At 31.6% G+C, this 25693-nt stretch overlaps 2 protein-coding genes and 1 long non-coding RNA gene across 8 annotated transcripts; all 3 read left to right on the top strand.

Moving 5' to 3' along the window:
- The first annotated feature begins 1969 nt into the window (after positions 1-1969).
- On the top strand, positions 1970-16694 carry LOC103833051. 6 transcript variants are annotated; one of them, XR_004450122.1, is made up of 7 exons: positions 1974-2540; positions 2640-2742; positions 2839-2954; positions 3172-3373; positions 3449-3543; positions 3795-6311; positions 16683-16694. It is a non-coding gene; the product is annotated as an uncharacterized LOC103833051 (long non-coding RNA). The 6 variants fall into 6 exon arrangements; XR_004450124.1 differs by having other exon boundaries at positions 1973-2742; positions 2860-2954; XR_004450121.1 differs by having other exon boundaries at positions 1974-2742.
- LOC103833049 (pectinesterase inhibitor 1) lies at positions 12464-13159 on the top strand. Its single transcript, XM_009109148.3, has one exon. The coding sequence runs from the start codon at positions 12514-12516 to the stop codon at positions 13045-13047; it is 534 nt and encodes a 177-aa protein (XP_009107396.1). The 5' UTR covers positions 12464-12513; the 3' UTR covers positions 13048-13159.
- Positions 16695-18801: 2107 nt separating the features above from the next.
- LOC103833047 (ATP-dependent DNA helicase 2 subunit KU80) lies at positions 18802-25477 on the top strand. Its single transcript, XM_009109147.3, has 12 exons — positions 18802-22104; positions 22347-22439; positions 22538-22589; positions 22719-22850; positions 22929-23332; positions 23399-23685; positions 23768-23963; positions 24036-24242; positions 24320-24487; positions 24568-24867; positions 24954-25084; positions 25171-25477. The coding sequence occupies exons 1-12, from the start codon at positions 22090-22092 to the stop codon at positions 25232-25234; spliced, it is 2049 nt and encodes a 682-aa protein (XP_009107395.1). The 5' UTR covers positions 18802-22089; the 3' UTR covers positions 25235-25477.
- Positions 25478-25693: the final 216 nt, after the last annotated feature.

Raw genomic sequence — 25693 nt, 5'->3', positions numbered from 1 at the left:
TGGTTGTATTAAGGTCTAAGACCTGTTCAAAACTTGCAACCATATGGATATACTTCTTCCTTGGTAGAGTTTTCAGGAATTTCTTCACAAGTTTTGGTTCCTCTATGATCTCTCCTAGAGAAGCTGACTTTGAAGTCAGCTCGGTTAGTTTTCCGACAAAAGTATCGATGCTATCTTCCTCCTTCATCTTGAGTTTGTCGAAATCAGCCATTAAGGTTTGTAGTCGTGCTTCACGTACTCTCTCAGCTCCGACGTGGCGAACTTGAATAGCTTCCCACACAGCTTTAGATGTATCAAGGTTTCCTACTTGCAACGTTAGTGCCTCAGGTATAGACTGGAACAATAAGGCTATAGCCATATTGTTCTTATCCTCATGCTTGTTGCCTGGATCAATGGTTTCCCAAACTTTATTGACCTTGAGAGCTATCTTCATCCGCATTGCCCAAACCGTGTAGTTTGACGAAGTTAGCATTGGAAGTTTTATGGACGAGGGTCCCGTGTCTTTGGTGCTCACTGCGATATCTTCTTTCACATCGGCCATTGTTGTCGTAATTTCGGTAAGGTCTTGTTCTCTCGATTTGATTCACTAGAATGGCTCTGATACCAATTATAGAATCTAAAACACTTTAACAAGAAGTCCTTCTCTTATTAATTCAATCAAGCTTTAGCAACAACTCAAGAACTAAAGCTAATCACCTCACATAATCCGTTGGTAATTCAATTACATATGCATCAGTATATATAGAACTAGATAACTCCTAATCCTATAAGATATATCACTTTCAATATTTCCTAATCCTTAAAGATAAACATAACCAATTAGGATTAGGATGGCTTGTGTTTCAAGCTAACTCAAAGCTTAAACCAACAATATATACTATCTCCAGTGACTAATTTACTTTGATCCATTGTTATAGACGGATTGAGTGACAAACGCGGCCATAGTGTCGTTGGAAAACAATGTCGGAGGAAAGATAGCCACATTACAGCTGGTGGAAATGGAGTGCAATTACCTTACTGTTGGTTTCTTCAAGAAGCTTCTCGGTTGTGGTCGGTGGTTCAGACAGGGAAGAGACTTCTAGGTTATTTAATTTTTGTGTGATGATCTTACACAGGAAGACATCATGCCGTATCGTTTTATTACAACAACACAAAGTTTCTTCTGGTGCCTTTTTGTTTGTATTCGATTTTGACCATTACCTTATGTGCATGTTCTCCAACATATCAACGATATTTTTTTAATTATGTAGAGATCTTTACTCTTTTGGTGTTATCAAATTCTTTTGTTAGTTGCCAAATAACTCTTTTTTTTTATTCGAACTGAAATCTATCCTATACTAAAAGCAGGATATGGAGTGTTTTTAACATGTCCACGTCGACAGATTTAATTGTCCAATCAAAATATTTGAATAATACACGTAGGATGTACTCTGTAAAATGTTGATTTCATATGGGCTATGATCTGTTCGGATGGGCTTCATCTAGCAATGGGCTAAGCTATCTGGTTCAATTAAAAAAAAAAATCCCAATACGGACAACACGATGAACAACGCTACTCTCCTCGATCTCTTCGTCTTCACGAGTTCTTCTCTATCGTTTCACTTCTCTCTGTTTTCATCTCCACAATCAATACTCCATTACTTCTCGATCCATCAATCTCTTCTTTATGATTTCGATTCCGTTTACTCTTTCCCTGCTACCTTATATACTGATTTACTCTCCAGATTGCAAACCAAACCCTAAAATTCTCTAACCTCATTTCGCGATGAAACCACATGGAAAATCCCCTATCACCTCCGATTATGATGAAAAGGTGATGTTCTTCCGCGATGTCTCACCGGGTCCTCATGAAACCCAGCTGCATTTCCGCTTGATTCATCTCTGGGAGGCTTGGAACCCTGTCAAGAAAATGCTTATTGGCCTTGAGATGCTTCTAATCGACGAACAGGTACTTGATTTCACTAAACCTATTTATTTAGATTCGTTGTTATTTAGATCGTTATTTAGATCACGCTTATATTTAGTAAAATAGGAAGAAAACTGATCGTTGATATGTGAAATCTCCAATTTTGTTTATGTATCTACTAAATTAAAAATGTTTATTATATCTATATGGATATTCACTGAAAATATGTGATGTTGCGATGAGTAGTTTGATTGATGAAATCAGCTTGGTCTGATCTGTAAATACAAATTATTTGGTCGTCTGTCAATTATTACAAATCTCTTAACAAAACAAAGTTCCAATTTGTTGTGGGGTTGGATGATTAAGAAAAAGTAGTCACTGGTGATTCACTTAAGGTGTTAGTCCTGTATTAAAAAGCTGTAACTTTTGTGTGCTGATGTAATCTTTTAGTTGCAGGTTGTTAATTTTAGAACAGAATTGTAAAAAACTCTTTTATTTGGTTTCTGTATAGTGATGGAAAATATTTGATGCCAGTTACTTTGTGTCTCAGTAAGCAAGCTACTAGATAGTTTCTATCATAGTTTGCTGCAAGATGACCATAATTACGGCCAGGGCCAGCGAAGCACAAGAACATGTTAGAGCTAGAGTTCTTTGAAAAGCTATTTGTTCATTACCTTACAAAAATTCCTGATTGGTGGCTGCGGTTTACTATCTTCTATGTTTCTGTTTACAGTTAATCACATGTAAGACACAAAGTAAAGGTCCGCAGAAAAATACGATATCCTGAACTTCAGAAATAGTACGAAAAGGTTCACAACTACTCATCAGAAATCCAGGTTAGACCGCATCTCCTTCTCTGTTTGCAATGTAACCTCTCATATTATATTTTTGGTTTTGATTTCATGTCAAATATACATTTCTGAGTTTTGAAGGAAATTGGTAAATATGATTAGGAGAGTAAAGTATTTCGAGATCCAACCAGAGAGCCACAGACCGTTTTCTATGGTGTGGCTCTGCCGATGGAAATCTTGTGGTCATTTTCCCATGTGTAAGCTTTCATGTATTTGGTGAAAATATGCGCTTTGGTGGACTCTTTTGCTGCAAAACGGTGGGGTTTTTAAGATTGCTTGGAACATGTCAAGAAACCTTTTGTTATTGACTACTAGATTTTATGAGGGTTTAAAATTCTAATCTTTTCCTGCAGAGTGCTATCTTTATATTAATATTAAGATGCCAAAAGAACTGATTTTCCCTGTCTTATATAGGCTAATGGAGACGGTAACGGAACAATGCACATCAACATACTCGATAGTTAAAGTGAAAGAATAAATAAGAACGAGGACATGCTAGGCGGATCAAAAGCACCACCAATGGCCAAGCAAAACGCTACGTCTGGTACTCTTGCAAGTAGGGAGTTCTATAAAGAATCTTCTCAGCCTTCCAACGCTTTGAAAAAGACAACAGTGGGTAAGTACAGTAATTATCACATAACAATTTATTATAGGTAAAACCAGATCAACAAATCATGGTCTCCGTTTCCAGATATATCACAATGGAAGCGCTGGAGCAGTCCCTGAGGGACACTAATGGTGGAAGAGACCTTAATGAAATTATTTCTGAAGTTGATGGAGAAAAATGTAAGTCCTACTATCTTTTATAACTTTGATAAGCACATACAACAAAACTATAATCACAAGCCGGTTTTTAAGCTGATTAGATTGTGTTGTTTGTTCAGAGATGTATGTTTGTGTACCTGGGTTGGAAAACTCTTGCTGTCCATAAATAAAGAACTAAAAACTTGATTAAATTGACAACCATCAGTTTCGTGCTTTACATTTTCAGCATTCTCACATTGCTTTTAATGGCTGGGGATTTGATTTTGATTCAGAGTTTCAAAGAAGGGGAGCTTCGCCACTTCTTCCTCTTTGTGTCACATCTATAGAAACGTCTGTTTCGTTCCATTTCAGGCTCCTCTGCGGCTTCTCGGTGGCATTTCCAACTTCATACATTTTACACATGGGATGCTAACAAGTAACAACTTGCTATCGTAAATAAGGATGATAAAAGACATAAACATGGAGAAAATACACTTTGTATTATGAGAGAACTGCATCAGTTTAAAATATTGTAATTGTCGAGTGGGAGAACGGAGTACTGAATTAATTTACACACTGTATTAGCAGCCCTTGACCACTAAGATAAGCTATCTCAAAAGATTTGATTGCTTAAGAAAGAAAGCTCAAATATATTTTTGGATCAAATAGTTGGTAAAGCCTTCAGTTTCCAGCTTAAGTTGGGCGATTTCAACTTCACTTTCCAGCTCAAGTTGGGCGAGTTCAACTTCACTTCCTAACACCAAACCTTCACTGTATCACGCATAATAACTGAGCACGAGAGGGATGACCATGGACCCGATGACAATGGAGATGTTGCAGAGTTGGCAAAAGATGTGGCACCATCAAACGGTGAGAGCGTGAAGAAGAAGGCACGTCAGGAGTAGACCAACTTGGATTAAACAATTTCCCACCGCTTTGCTTATCAAATAATGCTTTATCATAGTTTTCCCTAATATTTTGAACTCTCTAATATCTTTTACATTTTCAATTTAATCTCTTTGTTTCGGTGGATGTTTAAGCTATAAATGCAATTTGTTCCTTTTCTTTAAAATTTCAACTTGGCCTTATTATTATAGATTATAACTCTTACCGCTTTCTTGGATTGGATTTTATCACTATTTATGCAGCTTAAACTTTAATTATCCTTTTAGGTTAATAACCTTATTCCAAAATTTATGAAATCATGTAAATTCCAAACCAACTGAGGCACAAATATCTGATTAAAGGTTAACCAAATTTATCAACGAAATTAAACCATAATGCATAAAGTATCGTGCTTTATAATACGAGCATATATAGAATTACATTTGGATTGTTCTTTAAGATCGAACATACATTTGTTGACACTTTCCAAAAACTGTTTGTGACTTATAGTAAATAAAACAGATTATAAGTAATATTTTCTTGCATCACTTTCTCTAATCCTTAAATTTGACGTTTGAAAATTTAAAATTTCATTATAAATTGAAAATCTAATATAAATTGAAACAAACATATATTAAAAGAACATCATTTTTTGTTACATAATATATACTAAGACATTATTGAAACAATTTATATATATTCTTTTAAAATATAACTTTTTATAATTTCATCAAATTACATTTAATTTTCAATTGATTTAGCTTAGAGGTGGGTGTATTAATTTATTACCGTAAGAAATTAGTTGTTGTAATAATATTAGAATCAGACACTCTTAAAAATAAAAAAAATATTACTCATTCTTACTTCAAATTTTCTTCAACTATATCAAATTGAAACACAAATCAAATGGAGAAATATAAATTATTCTATTTTCTAATTTAATACTTTTTTGTTCTCTAATAAAAATATATTAGTGGTTTTTTCAATTCAAACCAATTAAATTTAATAAAATTTACAATATAATCTCAGAATAAAAAAATATTATATTTAATTATTTCAATATAAAGTAAATTTAAAATGTTATATAAAATTAAAATATATTTTAAATATAAAATAGTTTTAGTGTAAATTCATCCGCCCGTAGGGCGGACCAACCCCTAGTTGCCTTAAGAGGTAATCTACTCAGTCTCTAATGGAAGCCATTTATAAACATCAACACATTTAATTATAAAGAAAACAGAAACAGCTCCAACGGCTTTGGATAAGGGTTTCAATAAACACCATTTTTAAAAAAAAAAATTTGATAAAACACCAATTTCATATACTGAGCAGATAAAATAAGGTAGAAACCTTTATGTATTAAAAAGGAAAAGAAGAAGGAAGAAACCTATTTAATATCAGATTAAGTTAATGCTTTGACGAATCTAATAAAGAAAAACATATGCATTTTGTTTTTGAAATGATGAAAGCTTAGAGAGCTACTGCCTCCCCTAAATCACTATGAAAATATTTCTCTATCCAAGATGCTCATGTTTTAGATGGACGCTTTGATCTTTCGTGACCCGGATCATGCTTATCTGTTTTATATTACATCGCGTTAATTTTTTTTCTATTTTTTTTTCTCTCTAAGGTCTGTCCTATATATTTGCACAAAGACTCTTTATAGATAAAAGATTAAGTTTTGCAGCGATTTAAGTGTTTATAAATAACTGATTGTGACTGTTTTTGTTTTTGCAGATGGATCTTCTTATAATCAGAACAATGCTTAACGATGAGATTCAAGGAGAAGTAGCTTCAGAACCTTTTCTTTCTGGAAATAGAAGAAAAGAAACTGAAAGACCAACAAGCTCTGTTCTTCCAACAAAACCAAGGTAATTAATTGCTCATAGGGCAAAAGTATGGGCATTCTTTTAATTTAAAAAGAAGTTGACCGCGTGCAATGCAATAGTTGTTTCTGTAAATTTGCGGGAACTGAAAGTAGCACTTGAAACACGTCCGTCTTCTCCACGTGAAATAGCTGAGTGTATTTTGGTTCCTTTTTGTATTTAATTCAGCTTGAGTTCAATATGTGTTTGTTTAAGACTTTTAGTGCAAGTTGTTTACTCTTCTCTGTTATTGTTGTATACATGGGATGTGATCATGTTTGATCAATAAATTAGTACAACGTGGGTTTGAAACTTTTTTTCAATGTGGTGCAATATGTTTGAAACTGAATATTCGTTTGAAACATTGAACAATGAGTACACAGTTATTTCTAATAGATGGAAAAACCGACATGTCAGCGAATTATTTAGAGAACTATAAAATCTTCCATAACTTTTGTTTAATTAACATCTAACCAACTATTTTAATACAATTTTATATAAATATTCCATAAATATTTATTCAATGGTACATTTTGAACACAAAATATATCTGATAATTTTATATCAAATGGGTACATTGTGAACACAAGATCCTTTTTGTCAATTGAATACAAGAAAATTAATTTTGAAAATCATGAATGAAATTTTAACAAAATTTTATAAAACAAAATTTTGTAAATCGGGTTATATTAATACATATATTTAATATTTCAACATCATAGGAAGAAGATAATTTCGATAACACATAGAATGTATATAGATATCGTATTATCTTATCTTATCTTATCATTTTTAATAATTTAAATATATATTAAAATTAATTTGAAATAAATATAAAATGTTTTTATCGTTTCTAAAAATTACATACATGTGAATAATATAAAAAGAATACAAAAATCATTTAACATTGTACATCGCTAAAAATACATTATAATTTATCTAAACTAGCAGAATTAATAAATTTAGTTATATTAATATATTTGTACTAAATTTAGAACTTCTATTCATTAAATGTTATTCAATCTAAACGTAGAGTAATTTTTAAATATTTTTATAAAAAGTAATTAATTTTAAATTAATTTATAATATTAAATAAATAAATAAATAGTTATTTACTAATAAGATATAGCTAAGTAAAAATATAAATTAATTATAATAAATTCAATGTCAAATCAAATTTTAAAATTAATCAGTATCATTTATTTTGACACCCTAATTATTATATTTATTTATTTCTAAAAGTTACGAATTGTAGAGGTTTTCTTTTACCTACCTATTTTAAGTAATTTTTATTATAATAAATAATCTATTTTCGCATTGTATAACTTAATAATTTAAAGCATATGTATAAAAGGAAATAGTTGTATAGGTTCTCCTTTACAAACCACAAACAACGAACCGAATATGAGATCAAATTTTTGTAAAAAAAAACAACATGAACACCATTTGAAGCCCTCACAACATATCGAAGCTACAACTCTTTCATATAGAAAAAACTATTGTAAACAAGCATAATATATATTATCACATATAATCTCTCAATTAAATTTTTTTAAATGACAAAAATTATTATCATACACATCTCTTGCAAATGCAAACCTAAAACACAAATAATAAAAATCATACAAAAATACTAACATAAAGCACAAGAAAAGTATATCCCTACGGGCCGACCCTAGTATCACTACAAACCACAGCTGAATTAAGAAAAAACTTTTTTCTCTTGTATATGCTTTTCCAAATTTTATACTTTTGACATTTTTGAAGATTTTTATTATGGATTCTAATGAATTCAATTAACATTTTACCATCTTATAATGATTCACTGTCCTCTTGAGGATGAAAAAATATAGAAAGGAGCAATAATCTTGACTGTGAAGAATAAATGATACATTGTCCTGTAAAACCCAATATCTTCTTCATCAACAAAACAATCAAGCAGTACATGTGATGTATTCAAATTAATTTCAAGGAACTCTATCAAATAAAAGATCGATTGTAGTACTTGAGTATCATATCTACAGAGACTCGAGATTTCACACATCAAACTTATAGCTATCATGTTTAGCTAGACAATAAATAATATAAAGCAGTAAGTAAGAAAGTAGTAAATAAATATAGAAGTTAACGATGGAAAAGGGATGCTAAACTTAGGGTTTTAATCAAGTTATCAGAACTATAATCTATAGATGCTAAGGGTTTGATTCTAGAACTCAAATTCAATAAGTAAAATATCCAGCTCTTGCTGTGAGTCTAATCAGATGTCTAAATCCTAGAATTCCAACTCTTGTATGCGAATTTAGGAAGAGCGCCAATCGATACTACAGAATGCCAATCAATACTTCTTTTATCGATACTTCTTTTATACAAGCATTAACGCCCTAAAAACATATATAAGCTATCAAAATTTAATTTTTATTCATAGTTAACAAGATAACAAATGTAATTTAAACTTTAATTAGGTAATTAAATGTCAACAAACTTACACCTTATAGAAAGAAACATTAATGACACAAATGTTGTCATAAGTTATGACTTATGATACAACATGTGTAAATATATCTTCTGTGTAAAATCTTATTTGCTATTAAGTATTATTTCTTGAATTTTGACCTACATATTTATGTTAATATATATATTCAGTGTTTTTATATCCGACCCAGAACCGCGGTTGAACCGGTAACCCGGTGATCCATATATAATTCAGTTTAATTTTAATGAAAATTTCGTTAATTAAATATCTGTTAAAACCCGGTAAAAATCTAAAAAAATATCATTAACCCGTGACCTACCCCTTGTTGACCTATTAAAAACCCCCAGAAAACTGAAAATATTTTTAAATTATATTTTATATATTTTTAAATTGTAGATAAAATTGAAAAAATATTAGATTAGTAATTTTTTATACTTTGATGAATATTTTTACTATTCAAAAAATGAAAAAGAGAGACCAAAATTTATTTATATGGCAATAATAGTTTGTTTTTGTTATTTTGAAAAATAAGTTAAAGATGTCGGATTGTAGAAGAAATATTTCAAAATATTTATTCGTTACTATTGTGAATATATGAATTTAAATAGTTGGGGAACATTAAGCTATTTTAACTACCTAGTTATAAAAAAAATATTTTGTTAAATAAGTTAAGATCTAGAGACATTAATGTTTGTTCCTATAAATAATATCAACTTATAAAATAAATCATTAATAATTGTTACCATAACTTTTTGTACATCAATTCTTACCATAAATATTGCAAGAATTTAGGGTGGTTTGTAATAAATATATATGGATTAGGCTTAAGGATAATGTTGTAGGATATTAATTATATTATATAGTATTTTAATTTTTTTTACATAGAACCAAGTTGGGTCCAACTTTGTGCTTATGTTTTAATAGTATTGATATAAGGTTTTTAATATATTGCAGCTTCTAAGTTAATGTGATAAATGTACTTTATGTAATGTAACAGAGACAAATCTATATTATTATAACTAATACCTTCAATATAACATGAGTTTATATAATATAAAAAATTTGTAACTGAATTTTATTAATTTTGAAAATCTTCGTACATTTGAAAATTTATTTGTGAAAAATTCATTCACAAACTGCGTAAATATACTTATATAAATATAAATGTGTATATATAATCCTTAGATGTATCTAAAAAAATATATATATATACGCTATCAAAATTTAATTTTTATTCATAGTTAACAGGATATACGATTTTATCACGATACTTTCGTGACTATTCTACCTATGATTTTGCCACAGATTAATCGTGGAAAGGTGTAGCCACTATTTTGTAACAGTTTTGTCGTGGCTATTTAGAATAAATTAAAAAAAAAAGAAAACAAAAAAAAAGCAAAATGGACTTTTTCGCCTGGCGAATCATAATTTGCCAATAAATATTTTAAAAGAAAATTAATTAGAACAAAAAAAAGCAGATTTTAATAAACATGTTTATATAATAATAAAAAAAGCAGATTTTTAATAATTTTTTTGATTCATGAAACTATTTATTTTATTAAGTTTCAGAATATGAAAGCGTTTACTAAAATATTCATGAAACTATTTATTTTGATAATTAGAACAAAGAAAATAAGTGGCTACAATAAAATTTGTAGTTTTAGATGTGAAAGCGTTTACACAAAAAAAAATGTAAGAGCGTACACTTTGTATACATCAAAATGTAAGGCCATGTTAAGAAATTGGCCCGGTTTTAATGTTATGAGTCTGATTCAAATTTATTAATAACTAGAAAATTGAAATTTGGTCCAAACATTTGTAAAACAGTAATATCATCAAACGTCTATTCTATGAATACAAATATGAAAAAATAATTCTACACTAAGAGCAAATCAAACTCTAGTTGTAATAGAACCCGAGATCTGAACCAAACATTAAACAAACAAACAAAAAACTGGATGTAGTTTGGATCATCTATTATCCGAATCTGACCGGAAGCCGAATGAATATTTTTGAAAATATACAAAATTAGAAAGAAAAAAATATAAAAATATCTTTTAGTACCAAAATAAGTTCTTGAAATCTAAAAAATAACTTATATTGAGTTTCATGTTTCTTTGATTTGATCTCTCAAAACAGTCAACCCGAACATTACTAACCGAATCCAAACTGAGTTTGAATCAAAAATATGTGTTTAATCCCTTATATACTAAAGCACAAGTCACTTTGCCAATAAAATTGTGACAAATGGCATAGAAATTTTACAGTTTAAAAAAAAATTCAAATGCAAAACTTAAAAAAAAAACGTAAACTACCTTTAAAGGTAACTGATTTCTATGTATTCTTTTTTTTTTTTTTTACTTTTAAATAAAAATCGTAACATCTATCCCACTACGTCCATCATCATCATTGTATCTGAACTGCTAATCTTTCTCAGTAGAGTAGTTCATTCACAGTGCCATAATTTAAGTTCATATTTACTTGCACATAAAAGAGAGAGAGAAAAAAAAAGAGACAAAACAGACACAAATGCAAATGCAGATATGGAAGAAGAAGACATGGAAAAAAAGCTTTTGATAAAAGGTAAACGCTTTTCTATTATTTCATTACGAAAGGATCATATCGAACTGTTTTTTTACTGTACAATAGGTTTCACATCAAAAGGATGATTGAGAGCAATTTGATACATTTTCTCTATAGTTTTAATATTTCAGATATTCAAAAAGAAAATAGGTTCATGTGTAGAGGCGAGAAGAACATAAAGCGTTGAAAAAGGCAAAATCAGTACTGCCAAGGGATGATGGGAGACAAAATTAACATAGTTAAATATATAATAGCAGCTACACGTTTATATTACTGCAGTCTTTTCATACACAATGTTTTCAGTCAAAAATATATCATTACACAATAACAAGGAAATTATTTTTCAATCTACTGTATTCTCTTGACTACTAGAAATAATAGGCAGCAAAACAATCGAATTAGCCAACAATTTTATATATATTCTAAAGTAACTTTTGGAAATGTTTTTGGATATACATAATTTTTTTTATGGAATGGTTGAAAAATAAATAGAACTTGGAAAAAACATTATATTTCTCTTTTTTTCATGTGTTCTTCAAAATAATGTGCAACTATCCACTTATACTTATTACTATTCATTTTTATTATATTTGTAAGAAAAAGTATTTCCATGCGAAGCATGGAGTCAATACTAGTAGGGTCATAAAACATATCCAAATTGAAGTATTATTAATCGAATTCAATCCAAACATATATAAAATCCAAATGGAGCCCATAAGACTGAATCCAAAAATCTAAAAACATAGAGTTACAAAACATATCCAAATTGAAAGATTATTAATTGAATTCGATCCAAACATATATATGACCCAAATAGAGCCATAGATTTGAATCCTAAAATCTAAAAAAAATTATATAAATATAATTAGGTATCTGAATGTGCATGCCTAGTTATTAACTCCAAGCATAATGAGCACAAACATCTGATAATATATCATAAACAATTTTAGTTTGTTAAAAAGACAATAATAACTTTCTGGGATATACTTCTTTTTGTGCATAAAGCTAAGTTATAAATAACTTCTGCATAACTGTTTACTATATCTGCAACTTTCTAACAATGGCAAAAGATTTCTTGATCGCTAATATCAACTTCTATTCTTGACTTTATTTTGTTAATGCATTAATCACTCTATATAAATGCTCATTGTCTCGGATATTGATTCCTAACATTACTAGAAAAAAGCAGAAAGTGGAGAAACAAGAATGGCTGCGAATCTAAGGAACAATGCTTTCTTGTCTTCTCTCATGTTGATTCTTTTGGTTGGTTCCTCGTACGCAATCACAAGCTCAGAGATGAGCACAATTTGTGACAAAACTTTGGACCGAGCTTTCTGTCTTAAATTCCTCAATTCAAAATCTGCATCTCCTAATATTCAAGCCTTGGCAAAAACCACACTTGATGCCACACAAGCAAGAGCAACACAAACATCCAAAAGGCTCCAATCTATTATTGATGGAGGCGTCGACCCACGATCCAAGTTAGCTTACAGGTCATGCATGGATGAATACGAGAACACCATTGAAAACCTCGACGAAGCTTTTGAGCATTTGGCATCCGGTGATGGCTTCGGGATGAATATGAAAGTTTCAGCTGCTTTGGATGGAGCTGATACATGTCTAGATGATGTGAAGAGACTGAGATCTGTCGATGCTTCTGTTGTGAACAACAGTAAGGGAATCAAGAAACTATGTGGTATTGCTCTTGTTATCTCTAACATGTTACCACGTAGATCTTAATTTGGAACAATCATCATGTGTTTGCACTGATTAAACTGTATTGTTGGTAAGGCGTCACTTAAGTTATTATATTAAAAATTAAAAGAAAGTAATCTCACGCATTTCATTTCAACATTTATTTTCCTTTAACGAATGTCCTTTTCATCATTTCGTCCAAGAGTAGCTTGTGCCAACACATGCCCATCTTAGCATAAAAGTTAACTACAACTGGATAATATGAGCCAAGATTAAGAATAAATAAACTACGATTTAGTTTTGGTTCCAATGGGGGAAAACATCATCTTAAATGTTGACACTGGACTAATGATGTAGAATTCGGAAACTTTTGATTAAATAGAAGCGATAACTCAGGGATTATAAGAATTAGCTGATCGTCAACGAACTTCTGAATACAAATTGTAAATGAGAAGAACATGTTGGGACATAACGTTTAGTCTAGCAACAATTACATCAAAATGCTATTAACTTGAAATGTGAAATTGGTACATAAGTGATCACGAATGTTTGGAATCCATATTATGTAAGGAGATATTATTATTTTTAATTTAAATTAAAGATACAAAATTGGTCGCTTAAAAATTTGAATTACCTCAGCACCCCAGACTCGGCCTACAACATCTTCACCACCACTGTTAGTGTTCTGAAGAAACGGAGAAAATGAAGTTGCGTAACAAAATTTTATGTTATTCATCACAGAAGATATCAGCTCTTATGGTATGAGCTGATTCTGATTTATGTAACAAACAAATAACGAACAAAACTATAAACCAATAAATTGGAGATGTCAAGTTGGGTTAAATTTCAATTCTTAGTTGCATAAACAATTAGGAGTGTTTTAGTTATTTTCGCCACATGAAAGAAGGTGTCAAAAAAATATATTCACTCTTGTTGTGTGTAGCTTTTAGACACCATAAGGTCCTTATGGCTTTCTAAGTTCTCATATGCATTAACCTTTACTTTATATACCCACTAGGGGTGTATTTGCGCTCCTCACAGAATATTGTTTGATTGTTGTTAAGTATATTTTTTAGAAAATATATTATGTGGTTGTTTGTATTTGTTAAGAACATTATTTGGGTGTTTTTATTATGTACGTTAATATATATGTATTTGTTTTTGATAATGTGTTGGTGTGTGTATAGTAGTACTTATTAATGGTGAAATGAACCTCTAATATAAAGTATATTGAATTTCAATAACTTTGCATTTAGGCATTTATTGGTTCTAAGGTCTACGATTTCAGCATCAGAGTTGTATTTAAAAAAAAAATTGATTATTATTATTGTAAGAGATTTTTTGCCATCTCCACACATTTTGACCTTGAGCCGTAACCATCTATGTGTTTTGTTTACCTTTCCGGTATATGGTGCTTCTCACTATCACCGAATAAAGACTCACCTCCGTGCTATTTCTTTTCTTCTCCTATGAGATTATTTGTTATTTATTGTAGATCGATGATACACTTAATCTGAACATTTCCTAATGTCAAGTTAACAGTGTTAATTGTAGTATTTGACATTCAATCCAGAGGACCAGTCTACACTTTATACTTATAAGTTTTCAACTTAATTAATACTAAAAGTGGGGTTTGAATTAAGTGGTGACGAGCAAGTAAAGTAAATGATTTCAAAGAATAGAATTCAATATTAAAAATAAGCCGATCTAGGGTTTCTCATCGGGTGTCAATTCTTAACCAAACATTTATTCAAGTGCTTTGAAGTACAATCTATAACACGGATCACTCCAGTAGAACAGCCCACTGTCGTGGTTCTGATCCCTTTGCGGTTCGACCTTGATGCATCAACTGTCGTTTGGATCAAGGATCGACTACAAGCAATAGATTATAAAACTCTTTTGCCCGCATGTGTGGGCGAAATACTTAACATACTAGGTGGTAACCTGCGCCTTGCGCATGGTGAATAGACTAAAGAATATTATAACTTTTAATTTCTGCCACAATAATTGAGTCAATCAAAATATATTAATTCGCTTAGTGGCATGGATTATTCGCGAGATTTGCCTGGGCTACGAAATTAATTTTAGTTACCAATTTTAAGAGTATGGAAAGAGAAATCATCATATATGAAACAATTTTAACTTTGAAAATCAAGTTGATCGAAAATAACCAAATTGACGTTTCTGACGTGTTGATTCCTTAATTTTAGAGTCTTGGTGCTTAAGTTAAGGGATTAAATGGTATTTTAAGTTTGTATTGTCCAATTAGTCAAAAGATAAGATTCAATCGACATCATAATCAATGATCAATGCTTCTATCAAATCAATTAGGGGTTATATGATTAATATTCATATACACGTGGCATTATATAAATATGTAACATACCAAAACAATTGTGAGGAACACGAATGCTTCTTTAAATATATATATAACAAAATTAATTCCAAGTAAATGGTCATAAAATTTAATATTTTTGAACACTTGTAACACACAAAAAACAATATAAAAGAACATTATGTAACACTAGGGTTAGTCCGGCGCTACGCGCCGGTTTTTCAAATATTTTTTTAAATGATAATTCAAATACATAGTTTTAATATGTTTCTTAAGGGAGTTATGTAACTCTAAAATATTTTCCAGTGACATTTTAGGTAAATATATTGAAAGATGCATAAATATATTAATTTATTTAAATTCTTGATAAAAAAAAGTTTCTAAGTTTATAATTTACACATCATTCTAGTGTAAATGTATGTATTTTGTAGCTGTAGATTATAGTTATTCAAGTTGTAGATATGGGTACAATGGACCATTTTGTATGTTATGATTCTGGCTAGAGAAATTCTTTAGGATTTTTAAGAAACATGTGCTTATTTCTTAACACAGATTTTCAATCCTACTCATAACAAAAAAAAGACCCATCATAATTTGCGGGTCTTGATACCAAACACTAAATAATTTTTAGTGAGATCATTTAATACTGGTATTGCAAAGGGAATGTAATATTCCTTGGAGAATGTAGACACTGTGATTTTTGACTCAGTACTGTCAACTGCATCTTCACATTTTTTTGTTTGATAACAATGATCAGTGAACATATCTTATCTTCCCTTTCTTTTTCATAATTCATAATACTTGTAAGAGTTGTATTGATAATATAACTAAAGGAAACATCAGATATAATCATTGATATAACCCTTACTGGTTTAAGTTCTACGTACATTTTTATAAACCATCTTAATTTCATTTAGCTTTCAGTTCAAGCATTAGCAACAGTGAAAATACTTGGTACTGATTTTGAAAGTGCAGAGAGAGGAACCTATTAGACAGAGAAATAGAGTAATCTTTTCACCACAGTAGCTTCCACATCCTGCAACCCAACTCCAATACAAATGGTCTTTGAAGGTGTTGTAACTGAAACAGTCATCATATCATATCGTCAGTCTAGTTCACGACTCTAACGTTTTGGCTATCTCAATACTTCCCCATTCAGTTTCAAGCTACAATTGATCCTTCCATGCCCGTCACTGCCTTCTGAAACTCATCCAACAACACAGCTCCTATTTAATTCTTGCAGTTTCCTCCTATACAAACTTCTACTCTCTTTAACGGAAAGCCAACATTTTAAACTGATTTTACCATATTCAATGTACTTCTATGACTAACAACTCAGGAAAAGGATGTCAATGCAGCAGCTGATTGCAGCAGGGCTAGCTTCTATGCTTCACCGGTGTTCTTGGAAGAATTTTCATATTCTTTGAGCTTATAGGAATTACTCGATTGAATTGTAGGAATGGTTGCTTCTCCAGATTCTGGCTTAGGAGCTCACGCCAGTAGCTTATCCTATGTCACAATCACTGTCATTTGATTTAGATTCCATTTCAGTGATCATCTTCATGGCTTTATCTTTTGGCTTTTCATCGTTCCTCTGTTTCTTCAATAATCTCTCCTTAGCCTTCAATAGACTGTTGCTTAACAGAATTTATGTTGCTTCCCCCTTGATTCTAAATTCAATCAGAATCCACCGAGATTGTCTTGTAGTAAATCTCAGCAAGCAAGCCCTATGCTTGTGAACATTTGCAAGCTCCTAGATAAAGACTTAAGAACATTAGCCTGCTACATCGACATAGAGAGAGCATGAAATGGTGTGTTGCAATAACTTAGTTTAATGCGAAACTAAGTAGTACCTAAGCAGATGAAAAGCTGCTTACATTTCTCACTTTGGTGTCTTTGACATACAAATCAGTTGTGATCAATATAAAGTTGACTTATGTATTAGTAACCTGCATAAACAGATATAGAAACCGGTAAATCAATGTAATAGATTAGTTTTATGCAACACATCAATGATAGATACAGGTTTGCAAAAGGTGAGAGAAAAGCTAATGTGTTTGAAAATTAAAAAAAAAAATTATCAATTAAACACTTATGACATAATCCTGAAAATATATAGAAACAAACAAATGAAATTTAGAAACAGGTTCGTAGATGAAAGACACGGGAAATCAAATGTAAGAGTTTCGTTTTATGCAATATATCAACGATAGATTCATGTTTGATGTGAAAATTAGCTTATGTGAATGGAATTAAAAATTTTGAGAACTATGCTACTCAGGCAGTGGGAACTTACCGGGTAGATCAGTATTAGTGTTGGCTACTACCATAAGCTGATCATAGTTCCTCAACCTTAAGTGCTCTATGCGGATCGGTTTGGCAGGGTTAGATAACTCCACGAAACTGGTTAGGTCAGTGAACTGAATAGAAAAGGGGCTGTCACTCAGACGGTAGTTTGGGTTGCTTCTTGAGACATCAAATCCACTAAGCTCATAAACAGCACCTTCCTTCGGTAAGTGTCTGAAGGTGTTCAACGGGTGCACACTGATTGGACCCTCTGAGTCGCCGTAGACTGTAAAGAAGACAATAATAACCTTGTAAGCCTTTTCATGTAATCTTAAGTAGCTTATGCTAAAGTGATCAAAATAAACTACCTTGGCATCAAGAAGCAGCATATCAACGCCCATCAACTGATCCCCTTTCTTGACGTTCCTAGCCTCCCAGTAACAAAGGAGTCTGGTATAAACCACTTCCTTGTAGCGTCCGGCCTTCAAGTCGAAGAAATGAAGCTGTTGATTCTCCATAATGTCAAAGCTTATATGAGAGTATTGGAGATCTGAAGCGGTAAAAATAGAGGAATCGGAGAGAAGAATCAGAACCTATATATACACCAAGGAGAAAGCCCTGGAACAAATAATAAAACCTCCATTTAACAGAGGACGTGGGGGTTGTGATTATGAATGCCATTACTCATCAACGTTACTTCAACGGGAAGAGGAGTCGACATCCTTTCGTTTTATTTTCTTTAGATCAAACCTTAAGCTACTCATGGCTAATTAGGAGATAAGAACGATGATGGAGCTTGTTTAACCCTAATACATATTGGCCGCAAATAAGAAGCGGGCTCAATTTATAAAAATAAAAGCTAGGCCCAAATTGAGTAGACATCACTTCACCGTCACGAAACATGACGCGCGTGAGCGTAAGAAATAAAAACAAAAACAAACGCGTGACAAACGCACATACCACAGCGAGTCGACACGTGTCGTGAAAAAGTACCCCTCTCTTTGATGTCGTGGAAGCCTAAGGAGAGAGACAACTCTCCTTTATTGTATAAGATAAGATACCAAAACAATAGATTAGTGATTACTCTCCAGAACTTTTTTAGTGGTTGCTTTGCATGATCGAGTCAACAATATGTATATATATATATATATATATATATATATTGGTACGATCAAAAATAAATTTAGTGCTAAATATGAGATTCTTGTCAACGAAATTAAATTCAAAATCAATCAGTGACGATCAAAAATATTAATATATGTTTTGGTTTCGATGGTGAATTTCCATTACCAAATTCTGCCAATATTAATGAGTACATATATAACCGTAATTAGTGTCATATTTAGCTTCAATTATATAATTTGAAATATTCATATGGCAATCATACATTGTGACAAATGAATTAAAGAAATTATTACTTTTAATCTATATATATTAGAAAATAAAAAGTCACAAATATTAGATATAATGAACTATGGAACAAAAATTTGCATGTTTTTATAATGTAAGCTTATTTGTTTTGTTTTTTTTTTTAAGTTTGTGTAGTTGGTAGGTGCAATTAAGTATATCTTATGAAAAATCAAATTTATAAGAGTGAGTAAAGACTAATATAAATTTATTATGAATTTAAGAAAAAAAATGAGAAACATGAGTTTACGGTTACCAGCTTTGCAAGCAAATCGCCATAATGATATCAAAATCTCACTATTTAATTTTACGTAACTTACGCTCCACTACAATTTTAAACTTGTCGTAATTGTAATAATCGCTGATAATCAACGCTGAAAAAAAATATTACATTAATGATTGCCATATGTAATTCCATGGTAGTATTCCAAATTTATTTGTGTTTCCAAATTTAAGGAAATAATAGTTAAAATCATTATATTAAAGGATTTTACTTGTTCAAAATGTATATTATAATTTAAAATTACATAATTTAGGAAAAATAATTGAATTCAAAACAATTTTACACCAACAAAAAATTATACAATCAATAACTCCAGAAATGTTTTCCCACCAAACGAATTTCATAGAATCCCATAATATTTATACATTCACGAATACAATTCAATTTGGTTTGATAGACACGAAACCGGTTTATTAAACCGAGCTGGGTGTTTATTAAAAATCTATTTTATAATTTCAACATATTTCAATTGATATACAATAAAATATATTAATATATTTATTCTATTGATATATGATAAAATATATAAACAAAATAATGGTTTAACTATATGGTTGACTTAATAATTCATCCCGAAGCCACTAAAATAATTTAGAGTAATGTTTGTATCGTTATACTCATATATTATTGAGAATATGAAAAACCGATGATAATTATATATTGCCATTTTGATTTTAGTGGTTTGTATACATGATGCAAATGACCAATATATCATGCTGTCTTGATTTTATGTAAAAAAAATAATCATGGAGTATAAAGGTATTGGAGAGTTCCTCCTCGTACATGGTCTATGCTAAATCAAATTTTTTTTGGGCATAGGACAAATCAATTTCGTGAACGTTCACTATAGAACCGGTTTCTATATCGGATATTGAGGATGCATATAATATATCATAGTAATTAAAATCTAATGATCAATGGTAAGATATGTAATTAATCTAGTAAAACGAGGGTCTTTAAATATATGATGTGAGAGTGATTTTGGTGTTGCCACATAAGAAATAACATTTTTTTTATAATAACACATGAAATAAATGTTATTTAATAATAGTGCTTCTCAAATAATAAAAAAGGATATTAAAATAAAGTCGGTTCAATATTATTAACTTAAATATAATATAAACTTATATTTAATATTTAATAGAGACATTCTCTAGGATAGTACTTTTGAAGTTTTTTTCACAAAAATAGCTTTTAGTGAAAAAAATGATTAAAATAAGTTTTATTAAATTTTTATTCTAGGGTTAACGAGGTTTCGATTGGGGATTTGACTTTAGAAGCTGTAGAGGCTTTCAGATAATCTTAAAGTCTCTAAAGTTAATTTTATGCCAATCAGGCTTTAGACTTTCTAAAGTCTTTAAAGTCATCCTAAAATATCTCAAAGCCAAAATGACTGTTTTTGTACATAACGTGAGTTGGTTTTCTTAAAGTCACAATTTATGGCTTTTAATGTTTCTAAAGCCACAATTTTAAAAGCCAACTTTTATAAACAGTCAAAATTTTCACAGTCACCCTCAATCGGACCCCTAATCTATACTTAGAGTTTATAGTTAATGAGTGATATTTTGAGAATAGGGTTTCAAAATTAAAAAAAAAAACAAAAAATAAATATTAAAAATTTCAAAATAAAAAAGATATTTTGGTCTTTTTCTTTCCGGAGAGCTATTTTTTTTTAATTATGCATAAGATAATGATAAATTATCATCTAAATCACTAATATTATTTATTTGGACTAATAACTGAGCATAAAATATGACTAAACCTAAAATTATTGGAAGCATGACAAATCAGCAAATTCACTTTTCAATAATAATATAGATAAATAATTATAAACTTTTTATGCATGCATGTGCGGACAAAACACCTAGTTATATATAAATTTAAGCATCTAAATCCTCTAGTCAATGTGTCTAAAAGTCGTTTTCTCGAGACATGTACTACATGGACAACAATTGTCAATATTACAAAAGTGAACCAAAAACAGCAACCTAAAGTACGTACATAGTTTGCGTATTGTTTATGCTTAAATTGTAATATCTGATCTGTTAATAATTTTGATTATACATATAAGGCCGGCTCAACATTTATTTTGGTCCCTAGAATTTTTTTTTTAACCTCCTGATATTTATGTTTATTTAAAATTAAAATATATTTACATTTTTTATCATCAACATCTTTATAAATTTTGTGATAACAAAATATGTTGTAAAATATTTTAGGGTCCATTTTCAACCAAATTTAATAAATATTTAGATTTTCTATATAAATATGTATATGTTAAAAAAATTAGACCTTTTAATTATCTAAATACGGAGAGAAACAGATCTAAATTCGGTCACCTCTTGTCTCTCTATATTAACTGATCATGATCCCTATATTAGCCGACCTTGCATATTGCATATTGTTCATCTATTTAAAGCTTACATTGCATCACCCAAAAGTTTTTTTAGTTAATATATTTGAAATTTTGATGAAATAGTGATTTGAAATGTTATTTTAGATTTAGAAAAAAAAAATTAATATATTTTTATCTGAAATTGTTGTTCAATGCAAAACTATTATAATCTTTAAATTAGTCGTTATAGGCCTTTAAGTGGAATATTTCGGCCCAATGGGCATATCTCGCCCCTTTTTCAGTCAACTCAGTTTCATTTTTAGTTTCAACCCAATTTGATCAAAAAAAAAAAAGTTTCAACCCAAAAGAAAAAGAAAATTGTCGTCTTCTTCAATTCTTCTTCGTCGTCTTCACCTCCATTTTTAAAGCAGTAGGTTGTCAATGGCGCGTAACCGGGTAGGAACTTTTCTCGATTCTTACTTCTTCCTTATCGTGATTTTGTCTGTCTTTCTTCAGAATCAATCCATGAAATATCTACTTCGCCAACTCATGTTTTTTTTTTTAAAAAAAACTTGGGTTTATACATTAAAACCTTTGTCAAATCAAAATTAATTGCTATCTTTTTAACTGATGATATCATCTCCAAAAGTGTGATTTTGAGTTTTAATAACGAAAGCTGTGTGTGTTGTTGGAAACAGGAGGGTTTGGTTTTGTTGGTGGATATAGGCCCTGCCATGCATAGTGTACTCCCTGATGTCGAAAAGACATGTTCTTTGCTCATGCAAAAGAAGGTGAATAAGATTCCTTTCTCATTTCACTCTCAAATTATTACTCTTTTTTGTTTGTGTTATAGGGTCTTTATTGTCTTTGGTTTTGTGTGTTGTTGCAGTTGATTTACAACAAGTTTGATGAAGTTGGAATTGTTGTCTTTGGAACTCAAGGTCCCTCTCTCTCTATACTTTTTTTATCCACAAGTGTTATTGAGGCATATGTTAAGTTGATTTGGGTCTTTCTAGGAGGAGCATTATTAACTATTAGCGATTGTTGTTTCATGTGATCTCTGTCTGCAGAAACCGAAAATGAGCTTGCTAGGGACATAGGTGGATATGAGAACATTAAGGTGTTAAGGAACATCAAAGTTGTTGATGAACTCGTGGTTGATCTTGTAAAGCGTCTCCCTCGAGGACCTGTAGCTGGCGACTGTATCCTACTTACTATACCCAGTTTAAAAAGCTTAATCTTTTGTTTTGTTATAAACTTGGTTCTTTAACTGGCTCCAGTTCTTGATGCTTTGATTGTTGGGATGGATATGCTTATAAAGATGTATGGTGCTGGGCAAAAAGGGAAAAAGCGGTTGTGTCTCATCACCAATGCAGCTTGTCCTACCAAAGATCCATTTGAAGGGACCAAAGATGAGCAAGTCAGTACCATTGCTGTGAAAATGGCTGCAGAGGGTATAAAGATGGAAAGCATTGTTATGAGGGCTGATGCAAGCGGTGATGTTGATGAGAGGATAATAGAGGAGAATGATCATTTGTTGACTTTGTTCTCCACCAACGCCATTGCGAAAACAGTGTATGTTGAGAGTCCACTCTCACTGCTAGGTTCCTTAAAGACCCGGAGAGTTGCTCCTGTTACTTTGTTCAGAGGTGATCTTGAGATTAACGCATCAATGAAGATCAAGGTAACACTTATTAGTCTATTTAACTATTATTTGAGAGATGTTGAATTTGGACTTTGGATATTGCAGGTGTGGGTTTATAAGAAAGTCGCTGAGGAGAGACTTCCTACGCTAAAAATGTATTCTGACAAGGCCCCTCCAAGTGACAAGTTTGCTAAACACGAAGTGAAGATCGATTATGATTATAAAGTTACCGCAGAGACTAGTGAAGTTCTTGCTCCAGAAGAAAGGATCAAGGGCTTTCGCTATGGACCTCATGTCATTCCTATCTCACCGGATGAGATGGAAACACTCAAGTTCAAAACTGAAAAGGGCATGAAGCTTCTTGGATTCACTGATGCATCAAACATACTCCGGTAAGACATATATTTATGGTTTTGTCTGTAAACTCTTTGGTTGTTTTCAGTTGAGAGAATTGTTAATTTATGTTTTCAACAGACATTATTACATGAAAGACGTGAACATAGTTGTTCCAGACCCGAGCAAAGAAAAATCTGTGATTGCAGTCTCTGCGCTTGCAAGAGAAATGAGGCAAACAAACAAGGTGGCAATTGTACGTTGTGTCTGGAGAAACGGACAAGGGAATGTAGTTGTTGGGGTCCTCACTCCGAATGTGTCTGAACGAGATGACACCGTAAGTTATTAACTTGAATCTAGCTATCTTGCTGATGATTATTTTACTACTCTCTTTTTTTTTTTTGGGCAGCCTGATTCTTTCTACTTCAACGTGCTGCCTTTCGCCGAGGATGTCCGCGAGTTTCCGTTTCCTTCTTTCAGTAGATTTCCTGCGTCGTTGAAGCCTGATGAGCAACAGCAAGCGGTGGCTGATAACTTGGTTAAGATGCTTGACCTTGCACCTTCTCCTAAAGAGGAAGTGCTAAAGCCTGAGCTTACTCCTAACCCAGTTCTGCAGGTAAAACCATTTCTTTTCTGCTTTTGACTGTTTGTTGTATTCAAAACTCCTTCTGATGAAAGATTATATGTTATCAGCGCTTTTATGAATACCTCGAGTTGAAATCAAAATCCACGGACGCTGCTTTACCTCCAATGAATGAAGCTTTCAAGAGGATTATGGAGCAGGATCCAGAACTCTCTTCCAGCAATAAATCTATAATGGATTCTTTTAGTGGAAGTTTTGAAGTGAAGGAGAACCCAAAGGTTTGTTCGTTCACCAGCTTTCAGCAAGTAACATGAGTTATCCATCATTCTTGATTCTTTCACATGACTTTTGCTTGCAGTTGAGAAAGGCTTCTAAGAGATTGTTAAGGGATAAGCCATCTGGTTCAGATGATGAAGACAATCGCATGATTACTTATAATCCCAATGAGAACAGTATTGACACAGTTGGAGATGCAAACCCGGTTCAAGATTTTGAAGCTATGATATCTCGAAGAGATGGCAATGATTGGACTGATAAAGCAATCAGTGAGATGAAAAAACGGATAGTGAAGCTGGTGGAAGATAGTAGTACCACCGATGAAGGTGATAAAGCATTGGAATGTTTGCTCTCTTTACGTAAATGCTGCGTCTTGGAACAGGTCTCATCTCCTCTTCCTGTCTCATTTATTCTTACATATGTGCTTAAAACTCCTTGTCATGGATTTGTTCTTACATATGTGTTCAGGAGCCAAAGCAGTTCAATGAGTTCTTGAACCATCTATACGAGTTATGCCAAGAAAAGAAGTTGTCTCATTTTCTTGAACATTTTACGTCCAAGAAGATCACAATGATTCCCAAATCAGAAGCAGCAGACAGGTTTGTAGACGGATCTTTAATTTGGTAATATGTGGTTAATGACTAAACTTTTTCCCAATCTTGGCTGGTCTGTTGGTTGTAAACAGTGATGTGGCTGACGAGGAGGCTGCAGATTTCACCCTCAAACAAGAGCCAAAGCTCGAGACCTAACAAAGATCTTCACTACAATCTCACTTGTGGTAGTGTGACAATATTTTCCAAAACGATGCTGGTGTTTTGTCTGACTCTTTGTTGCCTGTTCAAGACTCGGCACCTAGTTTGTTATCGCCATCATTGCTAATTTCAGAAACGATCTTAGTGTAAATGGCTAGGACTGTTTTTTGATGGGTGATAAAAGTATTGAAAGTGTTATTTTCAACACAATACTACTCACAAGCTCATCTTAAAAACTCATTATCATGTTCTCTCTCCACCTCAAAATTTCTCTGGCTCAAGGTAAAATAGTTTGGAGACTGACGACCATATAGAGAGCCAGCCAAAATACCATAAAGACTAGACAATGGTAGATTGCTTGCGGCTTCAAGAGATATCTAAGTGGCATAGACGAGAGGAAACTGTACCAAATAGTATTGACACATCTCAAAAGTAAGGACTATAAACTGGCCCGAT

This window comes from Brassica rapa, chromosome A08 (genome assembly GCF_000309985.2).
Source record: "Brassica rapa cultivar Chiifu-401-42 chromosome A08, CAAS_Brap_v3.01, whole genome shotgun sequence".
Lineage (NCBI taxonomy): Eukaryota > Viridiplantae > Streptophyta > Magnoliopsida > Brassicales > Brassicaceae > Brassica > Brassica rapa.
Note: the sequence above shows the minus strand (reverse complement) of the source record. Positions and strands in the feature narration are given on the sequence as shown.